Source organism: Notolepis coatsorum, assembly GCF_963971535.1.
Source record: "Notolepis coatsorum genome assembly, chromosome: 5".
NCBI lineage: Eukaryota > Metazoa > Chordata > Actinopteri > Aulopiformes > Paralepididae > Notolepis > Notolepis coatsorum.
In genome coordinates, this window is record NC_140169.1 from 133,804,056 (window position 1) to 133,831,607 (window position 27,552).

Genomic DNA, 27,552 nt, shown 5'->3' on the forward strand with positions numbered 1-27,552 from the left:
TATGAGTGCATTTACATTCCAACATTGTGACAACTTCGCATGACAAATCCTTTGCTAGCAAATTAAAAGCATACAAATACATTGTCAATATGCCTGAATGATTAATAAGTCTTTACATAGTATATCATTATCTAGCAGTTGTCTTGATATTACATAATTATGCATATGAGACTACATGCCCTGGTCCTGACTACTAATGCTGATGTTGGTATAATAAGGGTAAAATGTAGTGTGAATTAAGAGCGCACGGTTCAGTGTATACTATTTTCTTCCCCCTAATGGTACATTATCTACATGATGTCTTTCTTTACATCCCTCAAGTATTGTACAGTACATATCTTTTTGGTCTCATAATAGGCCTATATGGAGCGAGAGGAGGGAATAGGGAATTGGCAATTCTCAAGGTTTCAAACCCCTTTTTTTTGTTTTGCGACTGCAGGTATTAAGCCACATTTGTCAAGTACTTTTGACACATTAAAAAAAAAACTAAATAAATAAATAAATACATTTTTATCATACATTTTACATTACATTCCCTTGAGTAGATACTGTATTTACACATGCTTTCAGAGTTTTTAAGATTGTAAGGTTGGATGATTTATGACACAGCCTCTGTACAGACCACCTGCGATCTCCCTCTACCCCGTTTGTATAGTCAAATTCATCGGCTCACTTTGCCGGACCCTCTGCCTTCGTGGCCGAGGCCCCTCCCCCTGGGGGCGTGGACCAACCCCCAGTGGCCGTGCCCGCTGCCCGACCTGTCGCGGGGGTGGGCGTGCCGGGGAGGTGGGGACCCGGAGAAGCTGGACGGAGAGTGGCTGCGTCCCGCCAGGAGCCCTCCCTCGCGGAGCTCGTTGCGCGAGGGGGAGGAGCTCAGCGAGCGCTGCAGGGAGGAGGACGAGCTACGGGGGCGAGGCGGAGGAGGAGGACTGAACAGAGCTCCTCCGCGGTCCTGCATCAGCTGGGTGAGGCTGGCCAGGAAGTCGGCGTCGCTGGTGCTGCTGGCGCGGACCCTGAAGCGCCGGCGTCTGGTGGACGGAACAGAAGAGGTGTTGTTGATTAGAGAGGGAGGCGGTCCACGTTCTTTAAGAAGCCTATATCTTGAGTCCCGTCGGTTCACCCGAAAAAGCACCGGTGTTTTTGTGTTAACGTGTTACAGTTGTGCCTATCATGCTAGCGGAAGTGGGCGTGGGGGGGGGCCGTGAAGCTTGTTCTACATTATGTGGCGACGCATGCTAACATGAAAAAATAAAAACCTGGTGCATTAATTTGCATTATCTTTGACAAATCAGATTTTCTTTTTTTTAAGCAGACTATCCTAGATATCTACCAACTGTACTCTCCCACAAATGTCAACTAAAATCTTCGGAGGGGAAAAATAAAAAGTTGTCCCGTTTGCAACACCCAACTCTTACCTATTGTCCACAGCTTGCCGGGTTGGCGGCTTCCCGGGCGGCGGCCTCGGCAGAAACCGGCCGGCGAGCTGCTCTGGTATCAGAGCGGCGTAGACGGGTCGCGGGATCTTGCTCTTGCTGCCGGACGAGGAGGACAGGGAGAGGGGGTCCTCGCCCAGCCAGTCGGACCGGGAGCCTCGCTCCGAGTGCAGCTTGTCCCGGGGCAGAGCGCCGGGCAGGTTGTCGCAGGAGAGAGACGGGGAGGGCGAGTGGGTGGGCGAGCCGGGCACGGGGCTGCTCCAGCGGTGGCGCCTCTCGGCGAAGACGTCCCTGGTGGGGGAGTCCCGCACGGCGTCCCGTACAGGGATTCGGCTCAACTTGGGGGAGGAGGGAGAGTCCCTTTGCCTGAGCAGGGGCGGGGGAGGGGAGGAGGAAACGCTGGGCGCGGTGATCTCCATGACGCCTGCGACCGTGTCGGCCTGAAGCAGCTGGTGGGGCTCCGAGGAGCGGTCAGGCAGCCCAGAGTCGCTCTCTGGGTCTCTGTCGCTGGCCAGGTGGGCCGCGGGGCCTTTGAGCAGGCTCGGTAGCACGCTGGGGGTCAAGTCCGGTTTCTCTCGTTCCTCTATCTTCTTCTCCTCTGGGGGTTTGTAGGCTTTGGTGGACGGGGCCTCTAGTGGTATGGCCTCACTCTTCTCCTGCACAGGGGATTGAGCCATAGAGCTGGAGGACTGTGGAAAGATGACAGATTTTTTTTGTGGGCATGAGTCAATTTTTTCTTTTTTTAGCTTTCAATTATGTGTGTCAGTTGGTGATCGGCAAAAAGCTTTGGTTCTCCTCACCTGGTCCATTTGAGATCTACCCAAGTGGAGGACTGAGGGCATCTGGCCCAGCAGCCCCGGTAGCCTCCTGTGGCTGAGCAACCACGTGCCGGGCATGGCCATGTGCGACAGAACGGGGCTGCCGGGAACCACAGCGGGCCGGCCATCTTGAGATTCAGAATTAGCCTTGTTTTCTGCCGGCGCATGGATCCCCTTCTTGTCTTCACCGCGTCCTTCCGTTGCAGGCTTGGCGACTCCGGAGCCGCTGCCCTGCTCCAGTTCCAGCATCACCCACTCCTGGGAGTCCCCCTCCTGGGGCACGGGGCTGAGGTTCAGGGCCACAAAGCCGCTGCTGGCCGCGCCCCCCTCCTCCTGGTCCGGTGTGGCCGCGCCCGTGTGCTCCTCGTCGCAAGGAGCCGTCTGATCCCCTCGCCCCTTCTCGGGGACGGACTTCTCCCCCACCTCGGACAGGACGGGACGCTGTTTCCCCAGGCTGAAACGAGAGCTTTTCATATCAGTTACGTCGAAGTTACCTTTTTTTAATAATTTTTTTTAGAATGCATACTTTTACTCAAAAAACACAAGAAAGTGAATGTTGGTGGCGGTACTGACTAGGCCTCTAGGAAGCGCTCGATGGTGGGTTTGGGCTCCGGAGCCAGCCTCTTCTCGAAGGCCAAGCTCTGGCTGTGTCTGATCCTCCGGAGCAGTGGTGCGGCCCGGTCCAGGAACATGGTCTCCGAGCGCACCCGCCTGGGAGAACTCTGTACAGAGCCGGTGTTGGGGCTCTGGTTCCCCTGGTTCTGACTGTGTTCATCCTCACTCACCACCTGGACAGAGGAGAGACAGAGAAGGTTGAAAGGGATGATTACTTCATGATGTCACATAAAAGGAAAGAACGCCAGTGGCTCAGGAGGTTCATCTGGTAATCCGGAGGTTCCCGGTTCGATTCCCGCTCCTCCCGGGCAGCGTGTCAAAGTGTCCTCGAGCGAGACACTTAACCACTAACTGCTCCCGATGAGCAGGTTGGCACCTTGCGCGGTCGCCTCCGCTGTCGGTGTGTGAGTGAATGAGCATGAGTAAATTCTTTTTTTTTTAGCTTTCAATTATGTGTGTCAGTTGGTGATCGGCAAAAAGCTTTGGTTCTCCTCACCTGGTCCATTTGAGATCTACCCAAGTGGAGGACTGAGGGCATCTGGCCCAGCAGCCCCGGTAGCCTCCTGTGGCTGAGCAACCACGTGTCGGGCATGGCCATGTGCGACAGAACCACAGCGGGCCGGCCATCTTGAGATTCAGAATTAGCCTTGTTTTCTGCCGGCGCATGGATCCCCTTCTTGTCTTCACCGCGTCCTTCCGCTGCAGGCTTGGCGTCTCCGGAGCCGCTGCCCTGCTCCAGTTCCAGCATCGCCCACTCCTGGGAGTCCCAGGTTGAAAGGGATGATTACTTCATGATGTCACATAAAAGGAAAGAACGCCAGTGAGCAGTCATCTGGTAATCCGGAGGTTCCCGATTCGATTCCCGCTCCTCCCGGGCAGCGACACTTAACCCCTAACTGCTCCCGATGAGCAGGTTGGCACCTTGCATGGTCGCCTCGACTGTCGGTGTGTGAATGTGTGAGTGAATGGGTAAAATGTGAGGAACAAATGATAAAGCGCTATAAAGCGGCTATATAAATGGACCATTTATTATTATTTACCAAAACAACAAACATCTAATTTCTTCAGGACCTGGTGGCAAAGATACAAGTGTCAGTTACAAGATGCTTTATGATCGCAACGGTGTCTGTGGTTATTGTTTTGGTGCAGCATGGTAGCTCAGTTCCAGTGCAAAAAAAAAGAGAAAGAAACAAGCATACATTACAGAAAGACGCACAAAAAGCAATACATCAATGTGAGAATATGTACAGGGCCCAGCATATCAAGTAAGCCCATCAGGCAAAAGATATAATGATTTAATATACCAGTGCAGACAAGTCCAGTCCAGTGCGTGCAGTGCATTCAGATCAGTACTTAGTATACAGGATTTGGGGGCAAAGGGAGCTTGGGAGGGGTGTTCAGACTGCTGAAAAAACCCTCATAGAAACCTGAAATCCAGACTTCGGATAACTCTGTTTAGTCTGTAGAAGTGACGCCTACGGCTCCACTAAAAAGGAGATGTATGTTGTCCCTCCCCAAGAATAATGACATGATGTGCATTCTTAAATGCGAGTTAAATAAAATGATAACATAATCATGTCTTGGGGCAGGGAGTGTATTGTGCCCAACAGCCACTGCATTGCAGCTGCAGTGAATACTCTGCTGCAGACTGTGAACCTGTTCCATCGCCCACAGCAGTACGTAAGGGGATTCCAGTCTTAAGTGTTATTGCTATGGTATTGCTAGAGTCAACTCAGTCAGCGTATTACTGTGTGTTCATACTACAGGCTACAAAAGCAACAGGAAACCGTTCATTTTCAATGGTAGCGCGTGTGTCCAACTCAAATTCAAGTTGAGACGAGCTCAACTTTTTCTCTCGCTCCAATGAGGCGTCGAGAGATCACAACGCAGACAATGCTGGAAGAGAAACCGACAGATTAAGCAAGCAGGTTGCCGTCCTTGTTGGGAGCATTTGATTGTAAAATGATTTAATCACAACACGAAAAAAATAAAAAGATCTGGTTAGATTTTGGCGGCTGGGTGGCGCAGCAGAGATTGCGCTCGTCACCAATGCAATAATAATAACTTAATTTTATATAGCGCCTTTCAAGAGACCCAAGGTCGCTTTACATAAGGGGGGGGGGGGAATAACAAAGTAACAGACAGTGGACAGACACAACATATACATATAAAGTGAGAGATTAGGGGTTAAAGGCAGAGTTGAAGAGGTGGGTTTTGAGCAGTTTTTTGAATGAGTCCAAAGTTGGGGCGGTGCGGAGTTCTGCAGGGAGGGAGTTCCAGAGGGTGGGAGCTGCCACACTGAAAGCTCTGTCCCCAAAGGTCCGCAGTCTGGTTCGGGGGATGGAGAGCTGACCAGTGTCCGTGGATCGTAGGGACCGTGACTGAGTGTAGGGGTGGAGGAGGTCAGTGAGGTACTGAGGTGCCAGAGCGTGAAGGAGAGCAAGAGACTCCGGTCTCGAATCCGGGTGTCAGCATTGCCTCCGGCTTGGACCAGCCGTCATACTAACTCAATTGGCAGAGTTAGAGGGTGGAAGTCGATGGGTGGGGATTGGACGTTGTGGACAGCGACTCCTACAGGTCGGTTGGGGACGCCTGCACAGCAGAGACAGGAAGTAGCGGGGGTAGTGTGAGCCTCCCATGCGTTACACCTCACCACAGAGTCCGCGCTGGCAGGTGAAAAGATGTGACAGGCTGCCTCCTCGTGTACCGGAGGGGACACGTGATGTAAGGCTTCTATCCTCCCTACAACCGACCAGTGGGGGGCATAGTCGAGCAACGTTCAAGACAGGGGAGGGGAGAATTGGAAATACGAAATTGGGATGGGAGAAAAATAAAAAAAAAAATCAGGAGAAAAAGTGGATAAAAAAAAATAAAGACCTGGGTAGATTTTATGCTGCTTAACTCATTGAGCACCAAAAAAAGAGTTATCTCGTTTCTGAGAGCCAACGGTTGAGCGCCAATAACGAGATATCGTTTTTAGTTCCTTTTTTAAATTATTATTCTAAACACTCGTGCGGTTTGTGAGTGTGCCTGGGACCTGCAATGACGATTGAATCCCGACAGGTGGCAGTATCGCCTACCTTATGAACTGCATGGGTCAGTTTAGTGTGGGGTCACCCCACGCTGCAGTGAGCAACCAAAGCACTAGGGAGTGAGAAGCAGTGAGCAAACTACAGCCATCTAACTTTCGACAATGGCGATCGCCTAGAGCGAACTATTGGATATTATGAAGAAGAAGACAAAACGGATGATATGGATGATGATTATGGATGATAAGGTGCGTTTTCAGACTATGTTGGACTCAGCACTTCTGGTAAATCATAAAAATACTATAGTCAAACCGGCCGATGAGGAAACCTATTGGGCTCCGTGGTATAGTCTGGCCCGAGCAGACTATGGAAGAAGAAGACAACGGATGAGGGCCACCTAACGTTATATGTATTGAATTTGATCCTGTTCTGATCCAAGACACTTGGAGCGAGAGTGGAGTACCTGCTGACAAAGGTAACGTCTATTTTACGTCTATATTACCAAACCCCATCATAAAACATGCTTTTGTAATGATCGCAGTGTCGGAAAACGACCCCCCCCCCCCCCCCCCCCCCAATGGCTTTGTGAAGAAACTAGGTGTAACGGTACACAAAAACCACGGTTCGGTACGTACTTCGGTTTTTTGAAGTAACAGTTCATTATGGGTTTTCGGGTACAGTGGGGAAAATTTGGCTTTCCATGTTCCACTCAGGGGTGATGTAGTATGCAGTAACTAATTGTACTTGTAGGGCTGTCAACGAATATTCTATATTGAAATTAATAATCGACTTGTTAAAAATATATATATATTAGATTGTGAAAAAAACAGCCGCCGGTGGGCGGTCATTAGTGGTTAACATACCGTTGTATATTCATTCGGTACACAGCCGTACTGAACCTAAGGTCCAGTACTGAAACGGTTCGGTACGGATACGTGTACCTTTACACCCCTAGAAGAAACGTATGTTCGTGTTTACCTTTGACCTGGCAATAATATAGGTTTCGGGCGAGCAGCCACGAGATTTGCGCATATGCGCACAAAACACACTATATCTCACAATCTAGAAAACCAGCCTGGATTATTGTGAAACGAGGCGATTCTTTGCGTGGTATAGCGCACAAACGAAGGTATGTAGAAATAAACTGTTTTGTCCCTGTTGGAGTATAAATAGTGCCTGTCAAATGAGTACTTTTGTACTATTGTCTCCATAGCTATATATAGATATAGAATATACGATGGGTCCGCAAACATCGTGAAAATGGTCTATAATGCTGGCGCCAGGTAGTAAAGATGGAAAAACAGCGTGGCAGTCAATGAGTTAATGTTAAACATAATTCATGTTATGGCAAATAGTTCACGGTTGTAATCTCATAACATTTAGTAGGACTTCTCTTCTACCGGTGATCTCATACCAATCACACTGATTAACGACCGTGGCACTCAAGCAACACGTCACGCGCGACTTGGCTTCGGTGCTTCCGCGCTCGCCACTTTGTAGCCCGTAGTCTGAACACCCCATTATACCCTCCCGTCGCTATGCGGCCCTGACCTTCCGGATGATTTGCTGGGAGCGCTTGTGGTTCCGGTTGCGATCCATCTCCTCCCACACATCCGCGCCCAGGTTGGTCTGCGTCAGGATGGGGGGGCAGTTATCGGCGTCGCTGAGGCGCTCTCCCTGCAGGACGTCCTCCGTGTTCTCCCGCTGCAGCTCGCCCGGCAGCACTGAGGCGTTGGCCATGCTGATGAGGAGAGAGGAGAGAAGGTCATTAACCCGCTCCTTTAACGGCACACATTAGAATAGCCATTTCTCTGACAGTGCAGATTTCCATTCCTCCAACAACAACAAAAAGAAGCTGGATACCCTGAATTGAATGGACATGTCCAATGGAATGTGATGAATATTAAAAGGAACGCAGCGACGTTATGGGAAATGCACTCACCATCTTCCACAGAGTCAGACGAGAAGATCTATACCGATTTCCTCTCCGTGCGTTCAGTAGAAAGCTATCCGGCTGCAAGCTAGCCTAGCTTAGCGCAAATTAATGGAAGCGGATACGTATCAGCTAGCATAGCTTAAAACTCTGGGAGAGGTGTTTTTGGCCAACAGCTAGGCTAGTGGTCGGTATCCACTTCCACTCATTTGTGCTAAGCTAGGCTAGTTTGCAGCCAAATATCTTTCTACTGAACACTCCGAGAGGAAATCGGTATCCATCTTCTTGTCTGACTCTGGAGAAGACAGTAAGTGTATTTCCCATAATGTTGCCATGGTCCTTTAACCCATTCTGTGCCAACCACGAGATTAGTCAGGTTAACTCGCCATGCGTTGAGTGCCAAGACCCGAGAAAACACGGGTTTTAATCGTTATTTCTTTTATTAGCAATATCCATTATTTTTTCATCCATCCAGCCTGACGTTATCATTGGGAATGGGTCTGAGCTCAAAAAGAGCAAATACCGCCGCCTATCGTCTCCCGAATGGTATTGCACATAATTCTCCGCCATTGCAGCGTGTGTGTGTGCGTGTGTAACGTTAGCGCTGACACGGCATGGATAATCGATTTTTCAGCCCACTTCTCTAGCGTGCATAAGTACACATATACTATCGATAATCTAGCGTTTATTTGAAAACGATTCATGAATCAGCCGAAAAATTACAACGTGTTTTGTGTATTCCACTAAAGAGCTATTATCGCGGAATTTCTCTGGAATTACTAGACATCTCCAAAACTATACTCGTATTCAAAACGGTATCAAACGGAAATGTACCAATGAAAAAACGATCTGTTTCGTACATGTTGACTGCAAGCAAGTCATTGATAAGCGACGGGTGTATTAGACCCATAGCCATAATTTAAGATATAGTTTAAGCGTTCGCAAATGTCCCCGTCCTCCCATTGACTTCAGTGCTGGCATGCTAGTCCTAATATGGTCATAAGGGCATGGCTCTGAATGAGTTAAGCTTCAAAGGGAAATGTCAAATGCAGAAATTAGCTAAGTACTGTATAATTTTTTAAAGAAATGGCTGAAAAAGACAATATCAATACCGATCATAAGGTGCACAGTGTTTTGTTTCAGTCTCAGGTAGTTTTACAAAATAAATCCCTCCTCACTACTGAAGATGAAATCACAAGGTTGTCATTAGTAATGACTGATTGATAAAAATATTATAGCACAATATTATTCAAAATTTTGCCAGTATAGCAAAATATCACAGCATTTGGCTTGTCCAACTCAAATCCAATGTCTTTTTTTTGCCACTCAATTGTCAAAAGTGTAGCTTTCGTTCATTCTGTTGTCTAATATCCATTGATTTTCCATTGTGAATTCTTTATAATAACATATAAATGTGCACGCTTTACATTTTTTTTTTTTTTTTTTTGTATTTTATTTTTTTATTATTTTTTAAACAAACATATAAACAAACATGACAACACACGATAAGATATACAAGCATTAATTGTCAGGGCACATCCAATGAGATCACCTTTTGGTTAGTTGTTTTATATAAGATATACCCATAATACCTGTTATCTAAAAAAAAAACCCTACACACATATGCTCAGCTCGAACCCCCCCCTCCCGGACCCCACCTTGAGAAGTACCTCCACTATCCCTCGCACCTAACCAGACACTACCATTATAAGCTAGCTTTTATTCTCTCCACCACTTCTAACCACATTGACATTTTGGATTCATTGAGACCCAGAATTCTTGCTGTAGATATTTCATGGTAAATTACATCGAGATATGTAAGAAACCAAACTTTACGGCACATTTTTTCCGGTTGAAACCAGCGTGATGCGATCAGCTTTTTGGCTACTGTGATACCCGATAAAACCAATCTCTTTAGCTGTGGATTCACTGCAAACTCAAAAACATCATTCAACAGCAATACCGAGGGGTGTACAGGTATATTCCAAGATACGAGTTTTGATATTTGTTGGGTCACATCTTTCCAGAATGCCTTAACTGGTGAGCAGTCCCAATACATGTGCATAAATGTCCCTTCGTCCCCATTTGTACATTGGGTGCATTTGGAATCTTGTTTGAGCCCCATTCGGCACAGTCTTATAGGAGTCAAGTATGTCCTGTGAATATAGTTAAGATTGATTTGTTGATGATCCGGGTTCCTTGATGTAAGTCGGACATTTGCCCAGGCTCCTTGCCAATCAAAGTCATTTTCCAGGTCTGGTATATCCCTCCTCCAGACAGAGTCAAGTTGGAGGGTTTCATACGAGGACGTTAGTAATTGATGATAAAATTCTGAAACAAAACCTCTCGATGTCTCTCTTGAGTAGAAGAATTTGTGGTATCTGTGGTGTTCAATTGGTCTGTCTAATGGAACACCGTGAGACTTCAAACATAGCTCTAACTGTTTGTGAAAAAGCCATGTGGACTTGGTGAGATTACATTTTTTGCGTATTTCTTTATCACTACAAAAACCCTGTTTGTTAAAAACATCCCCTAATGAGTGTATGCCTTGCTCTTCCCATATAGGGAATCTTATAGGTCGTTTTCCAATTAAGAGAGCATTGTTATTGAATAAGGGAGTATGATTGTGCCATTCTTGTGGGTTAGGATTTTTTTTGTGTGATTCACGCCATATCCGGATCGCATGAGTAATTATGGGGCCAAATTTTCGTTCACAGTGCTTGATTGGTAGTTTAGTGTATGCTATGTCCTTCAGTCTATGTGGGGCTACTATGTTTTCTTCTATTTTTCTCCAAGATGCTAATGCTTGGGAGTCAAACCATGTTGTCAATGGACTTAATGAGTACGCCTTAAAATATAGGAAAAAATCTGGAAATGCCATGCCACCATCTGCTTTATTTCTCTGTGCGGTGGATCTTTTTATACGTGGTGGTTTGTTATTCCAAATAAATTTGTATGTGGAGGAGTGTAATCTTTTCCAGTAACCCTCTGGAGGGGGTAACGGTAGCATTGAACAGAAGAAGTTGATTTTAGGTAGTACATCCATCTTAACTATTGATATCCGTGCTTGTACTGTGTTCTTAAGTTTTGCCCATCTATCAAGGTCGTCTTTGATTTTGTTTTGGATTTTTGTGTAGTTGTGCTTCACCGTTTGTCTTATGGTAGGGAATATTTCCACTCCCAAGCATCTGAAATGTTTTACCATCGGTATCTGTCCTGGGAGGGTTGTATCTTTTTTTGCAGGGGTGTTAAGTGGAAGGAAAGCCGACTTCGGCCAATTTATCTTAAATCCCGATAAATCACCAAAGTCCTCAATCAACTTGAGCAGATGAGGCAATGTGGTGTTGGGGTTTTTCATGAACAATATTACATCGTCCGCATATAAACAAATTTTTTGTTGTGTGCCTTTGATTACGATTCTATGGATTGGGATTGTCTTATATATTGTGCTAAAGGCTCTAATGATAGATTGAACAGTCCGGGACTAAGAGGACAACCCTGTCTGGCAGAGCGTGATACCGGAAATATTTCAGAGATGATTGTGCCTGTTGTAATCATGGCCGATGGGTCTTTGTATAATACTTTAATCATATCGATGAATCCTTTTCCTAACCCCATCCTTTCTAGCACTGCCCACAGATACGACCATTCCAGCCTGTCAAAGGCCTTCATAGCGTCCAGGGACAGCATCGCCTTAGGTATGGTGTCCTCCTTGTCGGCATCAAGTACGTGCAGTATACGTCTTATGTTCTCAGTGATCAGGCGGCCTCCTATGAAGCCAGTTTGGTCCGGGTGAACTAAAGACGTCATATGCTTTTGTAATCTGATGGCTAATACCTTAGAGTACAGTTTGATATCTGTTCCGAGGAGGCTTACAGGTCTATAACTACCGCACTCGTTGGGGTCTTTGTCTTTTTTAAGGACTGTTATGAGTGCAATATTGTCAATTTTATGGAAGTTCCCCTCCTTGACTGAGTATAAGATCATATTTAGTAATAAGGGGCCAATTATGTCCCAACAAGAAAGGTACATTTCTGATGGGAAACAGTCTCTTCCTGGAGCCTTACCACTTTTCATTGCGGTTATGGCCTTCTTGAGTTCCTCTAGTGTGATCGGTATTTCTAACTGTTTAGCGTCATCCTCTGAAAGTTTAGGGAGAATAATTTGATTAAGAAATGTGTCAATTTTGTTTTGATCGAAGGTCATTTCTGATTTATATAAGTCGGAGTAGAATACTTTGAATGTATCGTTTATTTTTACAGGATCTGTTACAAGTACTTGTTGTGCTCTAATGGTAGTTATATCTGCAAATGTTGCATTAATTCTTAATCGCTTGGCTAATAGGTGGCTGGGTTTGGAACCATGGGAGTACTGCTGTTGTCTTGTGCTGCGTATTTGTATTTCCGATTGTTGTCTGTATATGGCATTGATCTCTATTTTTAGTACGTTAACTTGATTTTCTAGTCGAGTTGAGTTGTTGTATTTCAGAGAATTAAATAACGTTGAGTAAAGCGTTTCCAGCTCATCCAGTTTTGTGCTTTGATTCTTGCGCATTTTGGAGGAAAAGCTATCCGTGAAGTCTTTGATCATTCCCTTTACAGACATCCATATTATTCTGGGGTCTTGCACCGAGTTTGCATTCTCCCGTTGGAATACTATAAGAGCTTCTTTGAGTTGTGTAATGAATTCCTTGTTGTTAAGCAGCAACGAGTTAAATCGCCATCTTGGGGCTCGGGAGGATAGTATACCAAATGTACCTTTAAGGAGTAAATAACAGTGATCTGATAGTGCGTTGGGTATCATTTCCACTTCATAATTATCAAATAGTCTCTGTGATGCAAAGACATAATCTATTCTGGATAGTGTCTTATGTCTCGCAGATCGACAAGAGTACTTTCGGGTCGTGGGATTAAGTAACCGCCATAAGTCCTTTACACCTGTAATCTTTGACCAATCCTTTAATGCCTTCGATGAATTCTTTTGTTCGCTGGAAAAGGCGAGGTAAGATTTGTCTATCCTTGGGTTCCAGATGGCATTAAAATCCGCTCCTATTATAAATGAGTAATCGGGAATGTCTAACATTGCATTGGTTAGTGTAGTGAAGAAATCTTCTTCGTACAAATTTGGGGCGTATACCGCTATCAACGCTATTTTCCTGTTCTTATGTTCAATCTTAGCTATAGTTATCCGACCTTCTACATCAGACCATACTCCCTTTAGTACAATATTCAACTTACGTTTAACGACTATTGCTACGCCCCGAGTTCTCGTCCCAATAGAGGAGTGACTGATATTATGGTATATGTTGTCCGCTAATTTACCTATGTCTTTCCCTAGAATGTGTGTTTCGCTTAGCAGAGCAATGTCCACATGTTCTTTTTTCATCAGTGTGAGCACGCTTTTGCGTTTGAGTTGGTTATTTATTCCCCCGGTGTTCCATATCATTATATTCAAACTAGCCATAGTCTATACATGTTGCATTGTAATTTTTGGTAATGCTTCTAGAGTGCGAGGCAATAATAGATATACATCCCACTAGTGAGGTCCCGTTGAGAGCCGAGCTTAAAAACATACATATATACAAATAAAAATCCCCTACCCTTCCCTCCCACCGAGAGTCGTACAGGATTGTGTTCCATGAACACAACCTTTGCGTATGACTCTCTCCCTTGCACCACCGGATATCCCAGAATGATCCAATTATCCTTAACATTCCTATGTATACCATAGGATCTAACACTCTAAATTCTACCATAAGTAGAATGTCGACTGTGGCTTGGCCACTTACCCGTAAAAAATAAATAAATAAAAATTTAAATGAGATAAACTAAAAATAAAGACCAAAAATAAGCTTCAATTGTCATGCCCTAATCACTACATTTTATATGAACTTGTAATTTATAGTAATTTATAGTAACCCATGAATAATATGAAGGTATTGAACTGAAGAGAGAGCCTCAATAAATCAGAGAGAGCGGATGAAAAAGAAAAAAAAAACAGTAAAAGGAAGAGAACATTAACTTAGATCTTAAAAGAGCATTGCTATGCTTAAACATCTAAAGTATTAATTGGAGAAGTAGTGAAATTATTTCCCATTAATAAAAAACAGTTTTTAAATACGTATATGCAGCATTTCCCCTGACCGGGGTGGGCGATGATCGTTGTGTAGAGTGATCTTCAGCCGGCCGGCTATGATGGCTCTGTGGTTCTGCATCTAGATAGCTGTTGATTATTCCCCCGAGGGGCTTCTGGTAGAGTGAATGACCACGTATTGCTGATATTCCAGAATGCTCCATATATCAAAGAATGCTTCGATGTTCTAGAGATTATTCCAATATTTCATTTTTACATTGTCTGAATGTTCCAGTATGTTCTGGAGTGTTCCAATCTTAAATCCAATATGTCCGCAATAATATAAACACGTCGGGGAAAGCATTCAAAAACTCTGAGCACGTAGGTCTCTCTGTCCCAAATCCTCGGTTATTAAAGGTTGTACTATATGGTGACCTTGCATAACTGAGATTTAAAAGGCCATTTATACACTATTCTGCGTTTTGTTCAGACAGGAATTTGGCTGCATCTTCAGGCGAGTTGAGGAGAACCTTTGCTCCTTGTTTGTCGACGACGCGAAGTATTGCAGGGTATATTAGTAGGGGTCTGTATTTCCCCAGGTATAGTTGAGACATCACCGTCTTGAACTTGGCACGCAGTTCCACTACATCACGACAATAATCTTCAAAGCAGTGTATTGGTACCTCCATGTATTTCAGATTGCCTTTCATCCTGCGAGTTTCACGCATAATCATTTCTTTTATTCTGACTTGGCGCAGTATAACTAATATCACTCTGGGCTTAGCGTTATTGCCAATGGAGCGGGGACCCAATCTGAAGCACTGATCCACCTCCGGTATTTTAGGAAGGATTCCTGTTCCCAAGATTTTCTGTAATTCTGTGGCAAACTCTTCAGGGTTTTCACATCTCACTGATTCGTCCAGACCGACAATACGAATATTCAGCTTGCGTTTTTGATATTCCATCTCGAATATTTTGGCTTTCTGTTCTTTATTGATTCGCGTGAGCTCCAACGTTATTTCGCTGAGCTCCGTCTTGATTTCATTGTAGTTCCCCTTCATCTCAGCAGTTAGGTTAACTTTGTTAGCCTCTACTTCATTGTAGATGCGAGTGAAATTGATTTTGTGGGCTTCCACTACTTTCTCCAGAGCCTCGGTGCGTTTATTCTGTGCGTCGGCGTCCGCTCTCAGCGCATCAATTTTGCCTTCAATAGATTCTTTAATAGCATCTACTTTTTGAGTTATTATCTTCTCCGACAGTTGTGATTGGTGGATCATTTCCTTCATTATTGTCTTCCCCATTTCCTCCATTTTCCGGATGATATGTTCGGTATCTGCGGAGGTGTTTGATGGGGATGAACTTGAAGCGGCCGCTGTCAAGTCAATATTTCCTGCTGTCCGCTGTACGAATCCTGGGTCCCGCGGCGGGACCTCTTCGACTGGTTTTGGTTTCGCTGGGTCTTTCTTTGGTGACATCTCGATTCTTTTGGTCAATATAGTTAGTTGATAGTCTCAGTTGATATATGCGTCAAGTTTTAAACGCATTAATGGTTTAAAAATATGTTTTTAAAACGAAAAAAAAAATAACGGGTGAGCAGCTGTGTTACATGCGACCTACTCCATTCTAACGTTAAACCGGAAGTCCACGCTTTACATTACTTGGGTTAAAGAAAACAATAAAACATCATGGCGATGGCAGTAATACACCTACTAGTATTACTCCACCGCTACCGCTACACCTTAAAACGCGGTTTAAACTTGGCAGCTATACTTTACTTACCCCATGCAGGCTGGTGTGAGGCGGGTGAGCTGAGCGGTGGTGGCAGAGGCTGTGATGGTCAGCATGTCCTCCGAGTCACTTTTCTCCCAGTCGTAAGCGTCGTTCTCCAACACGTTGTGGCTCTTCATGGCGTTCTCAAACACCAACATCAGCAGCTGTCGCGGACAAAACACATTCGCCGTTTCGCGGTTACAGACCACTAAGGAAAGGACGCATAGAACACGGGACGGTACAAACCGGCATGCGGGCCCACCTGGTAGTCGGGCTTAGTGAAGTAGTCCAACGTCAAGATGTGATCCAGGAAGATGCTGAACTCCGAGGGAAGGTGCTTAAGCATGAGTCGGTGGTCATACGTGTCTTTAAGATTTCCTACTTGTTCCTAGGAGTGGAGAGGTGACAGGAAAAGGGAGTACTTTAGCAGTTATACAGACGGGAACGTTCAGAAAAACCCTCGTTGATAATACCGTGGAAGTACATACTTTGTCTTTGACTTTCCTCCAGGGTAGCTGACCCACCATGAACTCCACTAGCATGTAGAACAGGGACCAGAGGTCGTCATGACGCCCCATTTCCTGTAGATCCAGACACGCAAGAGGCGAGGAGAGTAAACGTACTATTGAGAGTACACATGTCAGAGAGTATGTGACAACAACACATACGAGACACAGATAGCGAGGCAGAATGTGTCATGTGATCCAAACTCACTTTATTCTTATGTGCATTGACTGAAGCATATCGCACGGTTCCCCTGAAGCCTGCCACGGGACGGGGCTAAAAAGAGGAAAGAGAGAGAGAGATGAGATGAAAAGCGAGAACACAATGCCTGATAAGTACTTACTGGTTAATACAGAGTACTTACTGGTTAATACAGAGTGCTTACTGGTTAATACAGAGTACTTACTGGACGCACTTCCTGGCAGGAGTTGGTGAACTGGCGGGCCAAGCCAAAATCAAGCATATAGCAGCATCTGCATGTGCTGGCTAGTCGGCCCATTGCGAAGTTAGACTGGAGTTAAAAAAGGACACATAAAGACTTACTTGACATCAGACTTTGCCTGTTAAGAGATGCACTGATATTGATCACAAGTATTGCAGTAGATGTCATGGAAACAAGAAAACACATATTATATAAAAACACATTTTCAAACATTTACCTTTATTGCTTGTAACACTCAAATAATTCATCTTCGTCAAAGATTGTGAACCTACATGATACAGTTTGGATTGCTTGATCTTCGATGGGCGACTAGTCGACTACCGTGGGGGAAATCACAGTGGAACCTCACTACCCAGGTCTAAAACTAGGGCATCTGTATCTGCATAATTTCACCAATACAAAATCATGTATAACAGGTAAAAATCTAAGCAAAGCCATTTCATTTTGTGCATGCTTGAGATATAGAAGGATGCTAGATCTCTCTCATCGACAGATAATATTTGTCCCATGAGCCTAAACTAATGGTCTTAAGAGTCCGGCTACATTGATCCGTTGCCTCTGTCCGTCTACATCTGCTTCTAATTATTTTTTAATGAGGAGAATGTGTTTGTCGGACAGGGCTGATGATGTGTCTCTGTCGACGGGACAGAAAAGTTCTGAGAGGATTAACTTTCGGAAACTGACGGATACGTAACTGTAGATGGTAAATACATTACCTTCGGTCTGTTTTATCTCCGTTTTGTAACGATGTGGTCAATATAGGTTTGTTTTGTAATTGGATTAGAAAATAACCTGATTAAAGTGAAATGCGTTGTTCTCCTTTTATCGTGTGAAACAGATGCAATAAAAATGCATCGTTGAATCACGTCGGTCCGTCTGGCTCGTCTTCCAAGGAGTCTGCGGTCCCCCCTTCCTATGGATATGACCAGCACCTCCCACTCTGGATGTGCAACAGTGTGTTCTCTAAACTGACCTCAATCTCAATCCCCCGTCTTCGGGGGAAGCAACAGTTGTGATTGGAGGATCAAGAAAAGAGGGCGGGTTTGAGATAGGTCAATTGAATTAATAGTGTAGTACTCAGGAGAATCGTTCTTGGCAGTGATTAAGTGGTATTGGTGCATTCCCACTTCCTCCTCGTGCTCAGCATTAGTGATTCATCGCCGCAATTTTTTTCCCAACCCTCCAGATCAACTTACCGGTTTGATGTCGCGATGCAGGAAGCCCACAGAATGGATACTCTCTATAGCCTCCAGCATCTGTCTGCCGAGCCTCAAAGTGGTGGAGGCTGAAAATGTGCCTCGGGTCATGGTTCTGCGCAAATCAGCCAGATTCCTCCCCTTCAGATAAGAAATGTGTGCCATGCATTTTTATGTTAATCAGTGAGATGAATCAATAGATCAAGAAACCACTGAAAAGTCTTTTGACAGTTATTTCAGGATTATACCTGGAGTTCCATGACCACGTAGTTGAAGCGATCGTTGCGCCCACAACCCACGAAGCGGCACACGTGGTCTTTACCTGCATGTTAGGAGAGAAAGTCGAATGTTTTTATTTTGCAAAGCACATTGTAACTTTTTATTCTAAAGCGCTCTACAAGTGTATCATTATCATTATTATTATTATGACACACCCACAATCCTGCAGTAGAATGTGGACGCTAATTGAAGGCTATTGGTCTTTTCTGTTTTTATCCGTCACATTTCGACGTGGTTTCTCACCGCCACCCGTGCCACTCACCCTGGAGCTTCTTCAGCACAGCGACCTCCATCTTCAGGACCTGTTTGGGTTGTTGGGCCGATTCCACCTTCAAGGCCACATTGGCTTGGCTCAACTGATCCAGAACCTCGTAGATCTCGCCAAACCCACCCCCGCCTATCTTCTTGACCTATAAAGAGAGAGACAGCCGGGGCAGGTGGTGGGGGTTATATTTTTGTTTGCCTAAAATATCAATTAAAGGTTCAATTGTGGACCATTCAATGGGCTACTACTAATCTCACTCACCACTCTCCATCTCTCCCTGACCATGTCCGACACGGTCAGGATGTCGGTCTGCTCCGCAGCCCCACTCATCCTGAGTGTTCAGAGTGGTGCTCCCAACGATGGCCTGCACCTGGCATGAGTGACGCAGGCCACTCACTAAAAATAAGAAGCAGAGGTTTGAAGTTGGATTATTTCTGACAAACTGACTTTAAAAATCAAAAGCCACGGTCGATGTTGTTGTAGCCAGTAGTACGCCCTTATAACATATCAATTAATTGCATTAGCGAAAGCGTTGTTGCAAGCAGAGAAAATCCTCTTGACAGCTATTTATATCTATGGTTAGCTTGTGTTACAAGTCTCATGCAAAGTATTGCTGCAAATTATCATGAAAGGCCAGGGTGGTGTTCGCAATGGCTAACAGTTATTTATTTGACTGTATTGATTTGGCAACATGCAACGGTGGCTAATACATTACATTGTAGCTAATACGCAGTGTATAATTGATTATAAGACATTGTAATTCGCCCCATAGTCAAGTAATAATAAGCAGGCTACCTAGGCGACGGGTATGCTGAGTGATGCTCAATGCGGCGGCTGGCACTGATGTGTTAGCATAGCTAGCATGTTTGCTAATGTAGCTACTAGCTAACCTCCAACCTAACTTACCGTACTAGGCTGCACCATTGCGATCATTGATGGTACATCGGAACCAGACACTCGGCTGCTACGAGATTCCATTTTACCATGTCGTATTGTATATATAAATCCATATGCTGGGCTATTTAAAAAAATAAAATAATTGACTGCTGCTCAGAGACATAGCTAGCGAACAAACAGCGTAGCTAAGAGACGCGTCCTGCAGCTCATCCACACCGCACACAACAGCATTGATTACGTCACTGGCGTGCAGAGCGAGACCAGCGCAATAGTATGCAGCTGCAGAGCCGCAGAGCCACCCACCCAATGGCTGAATTGGAGCATTGCACTGTGCGGGCACAGCTGTGAGATCCGAGCGAGGCCAGATATCTTGAATGAATGCGTTTATTTATTTTGAACATAAATAGAAAATAAATAATAATAAAAAACTAGACAATTCCGCGCAGGGAAATTGTGAAAGTGTGGGTGATGCCTGTGCACCACCTGCCAATGGGGGAGGGTCTGTATTGTCTCTTTCCACAGCAAAACGGTAGGCCATGGTTAGACTAGTGTATTCCTGGCGTTTTTGTATACGTTTTTGACGACGTTTGATGTCCCTATTACACAGAAATGCGTTTTTTGGCGTTTTTTTGTGGATACGGCTGAAACGCAAAATTGTGTTTGCGTTTGGAGATACGCAAAAAAAACGAATCGACAACAGCGTGTAGTCAGCACGGAGCCGTTGTTGCGAAAACGCCCATGCGCAGTAGATACCATCTGCGTGCCCTTCCGGTGACAACAGTGTGTGTGTTTGGGACATAGCTCCGTGTCCCAAATAGCTTCAGCTACCATGTGTTGTCAAGTTATTGTTATAAGGACCCCAGTCCAAGCTACAACAGTCTGCATTCCCTTAACAATTGTTTGTATTGAGCCGTATTGTATTGTACCCATATGCAATATGTTAAATAAAGTTTACATCCATTCATTCTGCTAGCATTACCGATTGCATGAGCAGCTGGCTAACGTGAGCTATCAGGATTCAGACCCTGTTAGCTCAGAGCTCCTCTTTCAACTTAACAAGCATTAAACAAAATGGCCCAGTCATCTATTCACCTTTGTTTAATACACACAGCGTTGTCTCTAATGTTATCTAACTACTGATAGCTCGCGATATCATCAGTTTTGGTGCTGGCTAAGTAGCGTGAGCTAACGTTAGCTTCTAGCCACAATGCTATATTGTTATAATGGCATACTCCATTGACGTTAGCATGCAGCTAACAATGCTACCGATCTTTTTTTAGACTAAACTATCTGCTCTTGGTGGTCACTTGTGTTGATGTTAGTTTTGTTTCATCAACAAATGACAGGCAGAACACACAGTGAATGTATCCGTTTTGTTTATTGCACTTTTATTAGGCTTTGCTGAAAAAGAATTGCTGCATTGGGTAACTAGGCAAAAGATGGTGGCCGCCTTGTTGACATTTGCTTTGCAGGCACATTCAAGTTCTGATTGGTTGAAATTGCCTTCATGTTTGCCACCTACTGCTTTGGCAGTGTACTACATCAGTGTGCTCGGGTGACAAAAACGAAAAAAAACGAAAGTGTGACTCGAGGCGCACGACGTCGCGGCGATACGCATATGACGACGATACGAAAATGATACGAAAGGTGTAACCGACGCCCTAGGGCACCTTGGTTGAGAAATGCAGGCTTCAATCTATGTTGTTTAGTCTATCTGTTCAGTATTTTATTTTATTTGATTTATCCTTTATTTATCCAGGAATGTCCCATTGAGATACAAGATCTCTTCTTCCAGGGAGTCCTGACCAACATGGCACACAACAAGTTTCAACATAAAACAGGGCATTAAACAAAAAACATACAATTCAAATATAAATACAGAAGGCCATTTGTGCAGTGGCAAGGAGCATCAGGTAAAACAGTTACATGTGTCATGAAGGGCTAATCGTAGCATACCTTTAAAAGCATTTAGGAAGTGCCTCTAGACAAAGTTTTACTTGCTATTCAGTACTGCTTCAAGATGCACAATGAGATCTTCTGAGAGAATTGTTGAATATACACAAATGTTCTAGAATGTTTGATTATGACATCATACTGTGACATCACAAATGTTCTAGAATGTTCTATTATGACATCATACTGTGACATCACAAATGTTCTAGAATGTTCTATTATGACATATACTGTGACATCACAAGAGAACATGTTTGAGTTCCATTTGAATAATATAAATAATATGTTTGGTAAGGCTGTCCCTGAAGCCTGTTTTTGGGATTCAAACTTCGTCAGGGTTCTTCGAGCGGACGTTACTTCGAACCTTCGTTTTTAATAAAAAAAATTAAGGCGGCTAGGTGGTGTAGTGGGCAAGGCGCTCGCCATCAACGCTGGAGACGCTGGGTTCAAATCCAGCTCTCTGCGTTGCTATCAGCGTGGCTGGTCGTTCACACCATCGGCGTATTTAGACCACTATCAGTAGGGCACGTGCCCTACTGATGATCATCTGTGCCCCACTGATTAAAAAAAAATTTTTTTTTTTACAAATGTTTTTTATTTTCCCTTTTTTAACATTTAACATGATCAATGTTAGATTGTTTTATTTATTTCATAGATTTCTATGCATTTCAGGAGTTTGGGGGGCTGGCTCCCCAAAATAATTAAATAACATAACCCTAACCTAACCCTAAAACCGAAATAAAGTTAAAAAAAATAGTTACAAAATCCACCCATTTTCGCCCACAAACCGGCCAAAACCGGCCAAATTTTTTTCCCGGTCCCGCTTCATAGTTTTTGGTGCCCTTCTGTGCCCTACTGAAGTGCTGGGTCTAGATACGCCCCATGTTCACACTAACACAATTGGCAGTGTTAGGGGTGGGAAAGCTGATGGGTGGGTCCTGGGCGTTGTGGACAGCAACCCCTACAGTTTGGTCGGGGTGCCTGCACAGCGAGGGTAGGATCTGGAGGGAGGTAGTGTGACCTTCCACACGTTACACTCTCCCGGTGAGAATCTGCGCTGCCAGGCTGGCTGCCGGCTGGCTGCCGGCTGGCTGCACATGCGTCGGAGGAAAGCATGTGACAGACCAACAGTAGGGGGGAGTGCGCAACAACCAGGAAGGGGGTTGGGAATTGGCATAACGACTAACAGTGGGATGGGAGAAAAATCGGAAAAAGGAGGGGGGAAAAAGATAACAATTAAAAAATATAAAAAAAGTGATTAAAGTGATTCAAACTTCGTCAGGGTTTTTCGGGAAAAAAAAGAATGTTCGAACCTTCATTTTTAATTAAGAAATTAAAATAAAATAAAAATAATTTTATAAATTTTTTTTTTTATATCCTCAAACTAAATCCTCAATTTGAATAAAGTGATTCAAACTTTGTAAGGGTTTTTCGAACAGACGTTCGAACCTTCGTTTAAAAAAAAAAATGTAATAAAAAAAAATAGACAATTAGACAAATAGACAAAAAATAGACAATTCCGCGCAGGGAAATTGTGAAAGTGTGGGTGATGCCTGTGCACCGCCGACCAACGGGAGAGGGTCTGTATTGTCTCTATGACAAATGGTTCAAAAGATACAAAAAGGGGGCGCGGCCTAAGGACGTGGTCAATATAGACCAATGAAAGAGGATATCCCTACTGAGTACAATGGTACAACCCGCAAGTCTCTACGACAAAAACGGTTCAAAAGATACAAAAAGGGGGGGTGGCCTAAGGATCGGGGGAGTGGTCAACATAGACCAATGAAAGAGGATATCCCTACTGGGTACAATGGCACAACCCGCAAGTCTCTACGACAAATGGTTCAAAAGATACACAAAGGGGGCGTGGCATAAGGGGGTGTGGCCTAAGGATCGGGGGAATGGTCAACATAGACCAATGAAAGAGGATATCCCTACTGAGTACAATGGCACAACCCGCAAGTCTCTACGACAAATGGTTCAAAAGATACACAAAGGGGGCGTGGCATAAGGGGGTGTGGCCTACGGATCGGGGGAGTGGTCAACATAGACCAATGAAAGAGGATATCCCTACTGAGTACAATGCCACAACCCGCAAGTCTCTACGACAAACGGTTCAAAAGATACAACAAGGGGCGTGGCCTAAGGGGGTGTGGCCTAAGGGTGTGGCCTATGGGTCGGGGGAGTGGTCAACATAGACCAATGAAAGAGGATATCCCTACTGAGCACAATGCCACAACCCGCAAGTCTCTACGACAAACGGTTCAAAAGATACAAAAAGGGGGCACGGCCTAGGGATAAAGGGTTAATCCCCTGAGAGGTCATTGCCAGGTCATTGAGTTTATTGATTTGATTGACAGCTCCCTCTGAGTCATGCCACCTAAGTTGAGATAGAAATGTCCAATTCCATTTATTTTTCTTTTGTGAGCGAGGGCACAGTCGTGTCATCGTTTTGATGTGTTGTTTTTATATCTATGTCCAAAATTGAGATCACTGTCGCAATTTACAAATGGTGAAGGTAAAACAAAAAAATGCAGCTTCTACACTCTAGTTAATTACATTCCGCCATTCATTCCCTATGGACCGAAATGTCCTGTTTAAGTCGATTTGTAGCCAAACGGTGCAGTGAAATATCTGGAACACACAAACACACTATTTTTTTAATCACATGCCATGAAACTCGGGGACCTGGCTGCGTCAACACTTCAGGCAACCAACTTGCGTTCAGCGTTTCTCTGATTGGCCACGTGGGCGTCCATGTGACCGCGGCAGAGCGAGAGAGCGGCAGAGCGGAAATAGGCTGCATTCTATTGCCATGCTCTGCGACAAACTCTAACCTTAACCAACTCCGAAAGAATGCCTAAACTTAACCCTAACCTTAACCAACTCCGAAAGAATGCCTAAACTTAACCCTAACCATAACCAACTCCGAAAGAATGCCTAAACTTAACCGGCGAAAGAAATATTGCCATGCTCTAAGACAAACTCTAACCTTAACCAACTCCGAAAGAATGCCTAAACTTAACCCTAACCTTAACCAACTCCGAAAGAATGCCTAAACTTAACCGGCGAAAGAAAGACGTTTATATAGAGAGGCGATAAATTAATTAAACGTAAAAAAAAGAAGAAAAAAAATGTAAGTGATTCGAACTTGTCACCAACTGGACCGCAGGCTCCACAGCAAGCTGGTGAACGAGTTGAGCTAACCATCAATGTTAAAACAGGGGGGATTGCGTGTGGCAACCTGCACGCCGCTGCCGCTCTGCTGCTGCCGCCTGCCGCTGCGCTCTGCCGCTCCGCTCTGGCACTGCCGCGTCTCCGCGGGGGCGTGCTAGGCGCAAGATGGTTGCCTTAAGTAATGAAGCGACCTGCCTGAATTTAAGACTGCACAAATCATGTTTAAAGCACGAAACAATTCACTCCTGGGTAAAAATTCTGTTATAGAGAGGGGGGTTACAATTTAGAGGAGAGTCTAACTTCAAGAAACAGGCTGTTCATTCAACAATGTATGTATATTTCAATTTGTGGAGTGAATATGAGTTGCATAAGATAATAGAGTGGGAAGGTATACTGAATACTGTCTATGTCATGTATGTCATTATATGTTATGATGATGAATTGAAAATGGGGGACCCTGATGTAAACAAGATGAAAGTCTTTCTCTGGTCTCCATCCCCTTAACAATTGTGTGTATTGAGCCGTACTGTATTGTACCCATTCTGCAATCTGTTAATAAAGTTTTCAATCAATCAATCAATCAATCAATCAATCAATCAATCAATCAATCAATCAAGGGGGTAGGAATACATACGTTTACACACTTCATCCTCCTGCTTGTTTGTTTTTTTATCTGTTTATTACTTGTTTTTTATTATAATTTATTTTCAATTTATGTTCGAAATAAATAAACGCATGCATTCAAGATATTGTGTGAGCAAAAGTATAGTTAATTTACTCATACTCTCATACAGTATGTACATCCTCTGGCCTCGCGCGGATCTCACAGCTGTGCCTGCACAGTGCAATACTCCAATTCAGCCATTGGCAATTCAGCCATTGGGTGGGTGGCGCTGCTGAGCGGCCCTCACAGCGCGGCCGTCAGAGCGCGCCCCTGACTCTGCAGCTCTGCAGCTGCATGCTTCTCGACCAGCGAGCATCTTTTTGATTGATCGTTCTTCTGCATCCTGATTCCTTGCAGTTTTGATCTGGTTGGAAATGGGAATGCCATAAACGACGCGCCGTGAGAAAAAAAAATACATACAAAATGCTGTCATGTGTGTAAATAATAAATTTAGTATATATAAAAAAAATATTGTGCACGCATTTATTAATAATGGTCCTGGAGAGGCAAGTCACCAAGGTTAATGGGTGTAACTGTAAAATGTATGCGTTATGCTAGTGCCGTATAAATACTGCTTTATGTGTGAACTAGCACCCAATACAACAGTAGGCCTACACGTTTTGACCTACAGTCGCATACCGGTAACCAAAACAAGCAGAAGCCTATGTTCCTTTGTGCGTGGGTAACTCCACCCAAACTCTGGTTAATGAGGACAATAACTCTGGCCAACAACTAGTGTGATATACTAACCACGGCTGTGTGGGTTTTCTAAATAAAAGCGGACTAAGCATCTGTCTACCACCGCAGAGACAGTGGGATCGAATCCAGCCGCGGTACCTCCGGCTTGGTCGGCCGTCCATACTGACACAATTGGCAGTGTCAGCGGGAAAGCCGGTGGGGTGGGTCCTGGCCGTTGTAAACAGCGACTCCTACAGTTCGGTCGGGGGCCGGGGCCGGGGCGCCTGCACACTGTGCACAGCGAGGGAAGGATCTGGGGGAGGTAGTGTGTTCCTTCCACACGTTACACTCCCTGCAGTGAGAGTCCGCGCTTCCAGGTGAAAATAAATGGTGGGCTGGCTACACATGTGTCGGAGGAAGCATGTGATAGTCTCCGCCCTCCCAGACCGACGGTAGGGGGGGGTAAGTACGCAATGACCAGGGAGGGGATTGGGAATTGGCATAACGACTAACTATGGGAGAAAAATGGAAAAAGGAGGGGGAAAAGATAATAAAAAAATAAAAATAAAAGAAATGTTATGGTTTGTAACCGACCCCAATCGCACAACACAAGACAGGTATGATGGTTTGCCAAGAAACAGATATTTATTTAGAACAGGGAAAAAGGGCACTGTCCCTTTAAGGGAGAAAACACAAAACACTGGAATAACACAAGAGGGGAAGGTAAAGTGCCTTTAAGAGGCGGGCAGGAAAAGGGAACACTATGGGAAGGTAAGGGAACGCCTAAGGGAAGGTTAAGGGAACGCCTAGGGAACAGAGGAACTAGAGACTAGGAGAACTAGGGAAAGAGGACTAGGGACTAGGAGAACTAGGGATAGAGGACTAGGGACTAGGTGGAACTAGAAGGGGAGAACTTGGGACGGAGGGGACTGAGGCCCGCGGAGGCGGGCTGGGGAACAGGGAGGAACTGGGGACAGAGAACCGCGGAGGCGGGCTGGGGACAGGGAGGAACTGGGGACTGGTGGGAAAACATCTGGGCCGCTCTGCAGAACAGAGGAGAGGGTTAATATTCAAAGGGAACAAACAGAGCAGATGCAGAACAGTCCAAATAACAAAGTAACAAAGTAAATACTATCTTCGTGTGAACAAACACACAGTGGGAGATGAAATGTCCAAAATAATATCCACGAGAGAACAAAACAGAGTGGGAGATGAAATGTCCAAACTAATAACTAAGTGAGAACTAAAGGAGGCAATACGCTGGGTGAGTGACATCACAATCAAAACTCACCCAGGCGTATGCGTAATGGTACAGGAACAGCAGCGGGACGAGGGCAAGGGGCATTACGCTGAGTGAGTGACATCACAATCAAAACTCACCCAGGCGTATGCGTAAAGGTACAGGGACAGCAGCGGGAATGGGGGCAAGAGGCATTACGCTGAGTGAGTGACATCACAATCAAAACTCACCCAGGCGTATGCGTAAAGGTACAGGGACAGCAGCGGGAACGGGGGCAAGGGCACTACGCTGAGTGAGTGACATCACAATCAAAACTCACCCAGGCGTATGCGTAAAGGTACAGGGACAGCAGCGGGAACGGGGGCAAGGGCACTACGCTGAGTGAGTGACATCACAATCAAACTCACCCAGGCGTATGCGTAAAGGTACAGGGACAGCAGCGGGAACGGGGGCAAGGGCACTACGCTGAGTGAGTGACATCACAATCAAAACTCACCCAGGCGTATGCGTAATGGTACAGGGACAGCAGCGGGGCGAGGGCATCGCCACCGGGTGGCTGGCTGTCCGAGCCGAGGGACAGAGTGCTG

The 27,552-nt window shown here is 45.0% G+C and overlaps 1 protein-coding gene across 4 annotated transcripts; it reads right to left on the reverse strand.

Annotated features, from left to right (window-relative positions):
- Positions 1 to 212: 212 nt before the first annotated feature.
- Positions 213 to 19,459, reverse strand: ttbk2b (tau tubulin kinase 2b). Of its 4 annotated transcripts, none has more exons than XM_084313939.1 (16): positions 19,263 to 19,459; positions 18,618 to 18,752; positions 18,354 to 18,501; positions 18,061 to 18,134; positions 17,813 to 17,953; positions 16,581 to 16,685; positions 16,385 to 16,450; positions 16,159 to 16,251; positions 15,933 to 16,058; positions 15,680 to 15,834; positions 7,447 to 7,636; positions 3,363 to 3,623; positions 2,825 to 3,039; positions 2,234 to 2,705; positions 1,416 to 2,122; positions 213 to 1,028 (listed from the first exon to the last, which is right to left on the reverse strand). In XM_084313939.1, the coding sequence occupies exons 2-16, from the start codon at positions 18,684 to 18,686 to the stop codon at positions 662 to 664; spliced, it is 3,189 nt and encodes a 1,062-aa protein (XP_084170065.1). In that variant the 5' UTR covers positions 18,687 to 18,752; positions 19,263 to 19,459; the 3' UTR covers positions 213 to 661. The 4 variants fall into 4 exon arrangements, with proteins under 4 accessions (XP_084170065.1, XP_084170064.1, XP_084170067.1 ...); XM_084313938.1 differs by having other exon boundaries at positions 2,234 to 2,717; XM_084313941.1 differs by lacking the exon at positions 3,363 to 3,623.
- Between the last annotated feature and the right edge of the window lie 8,093 nt (positions 19,460 to 27,552).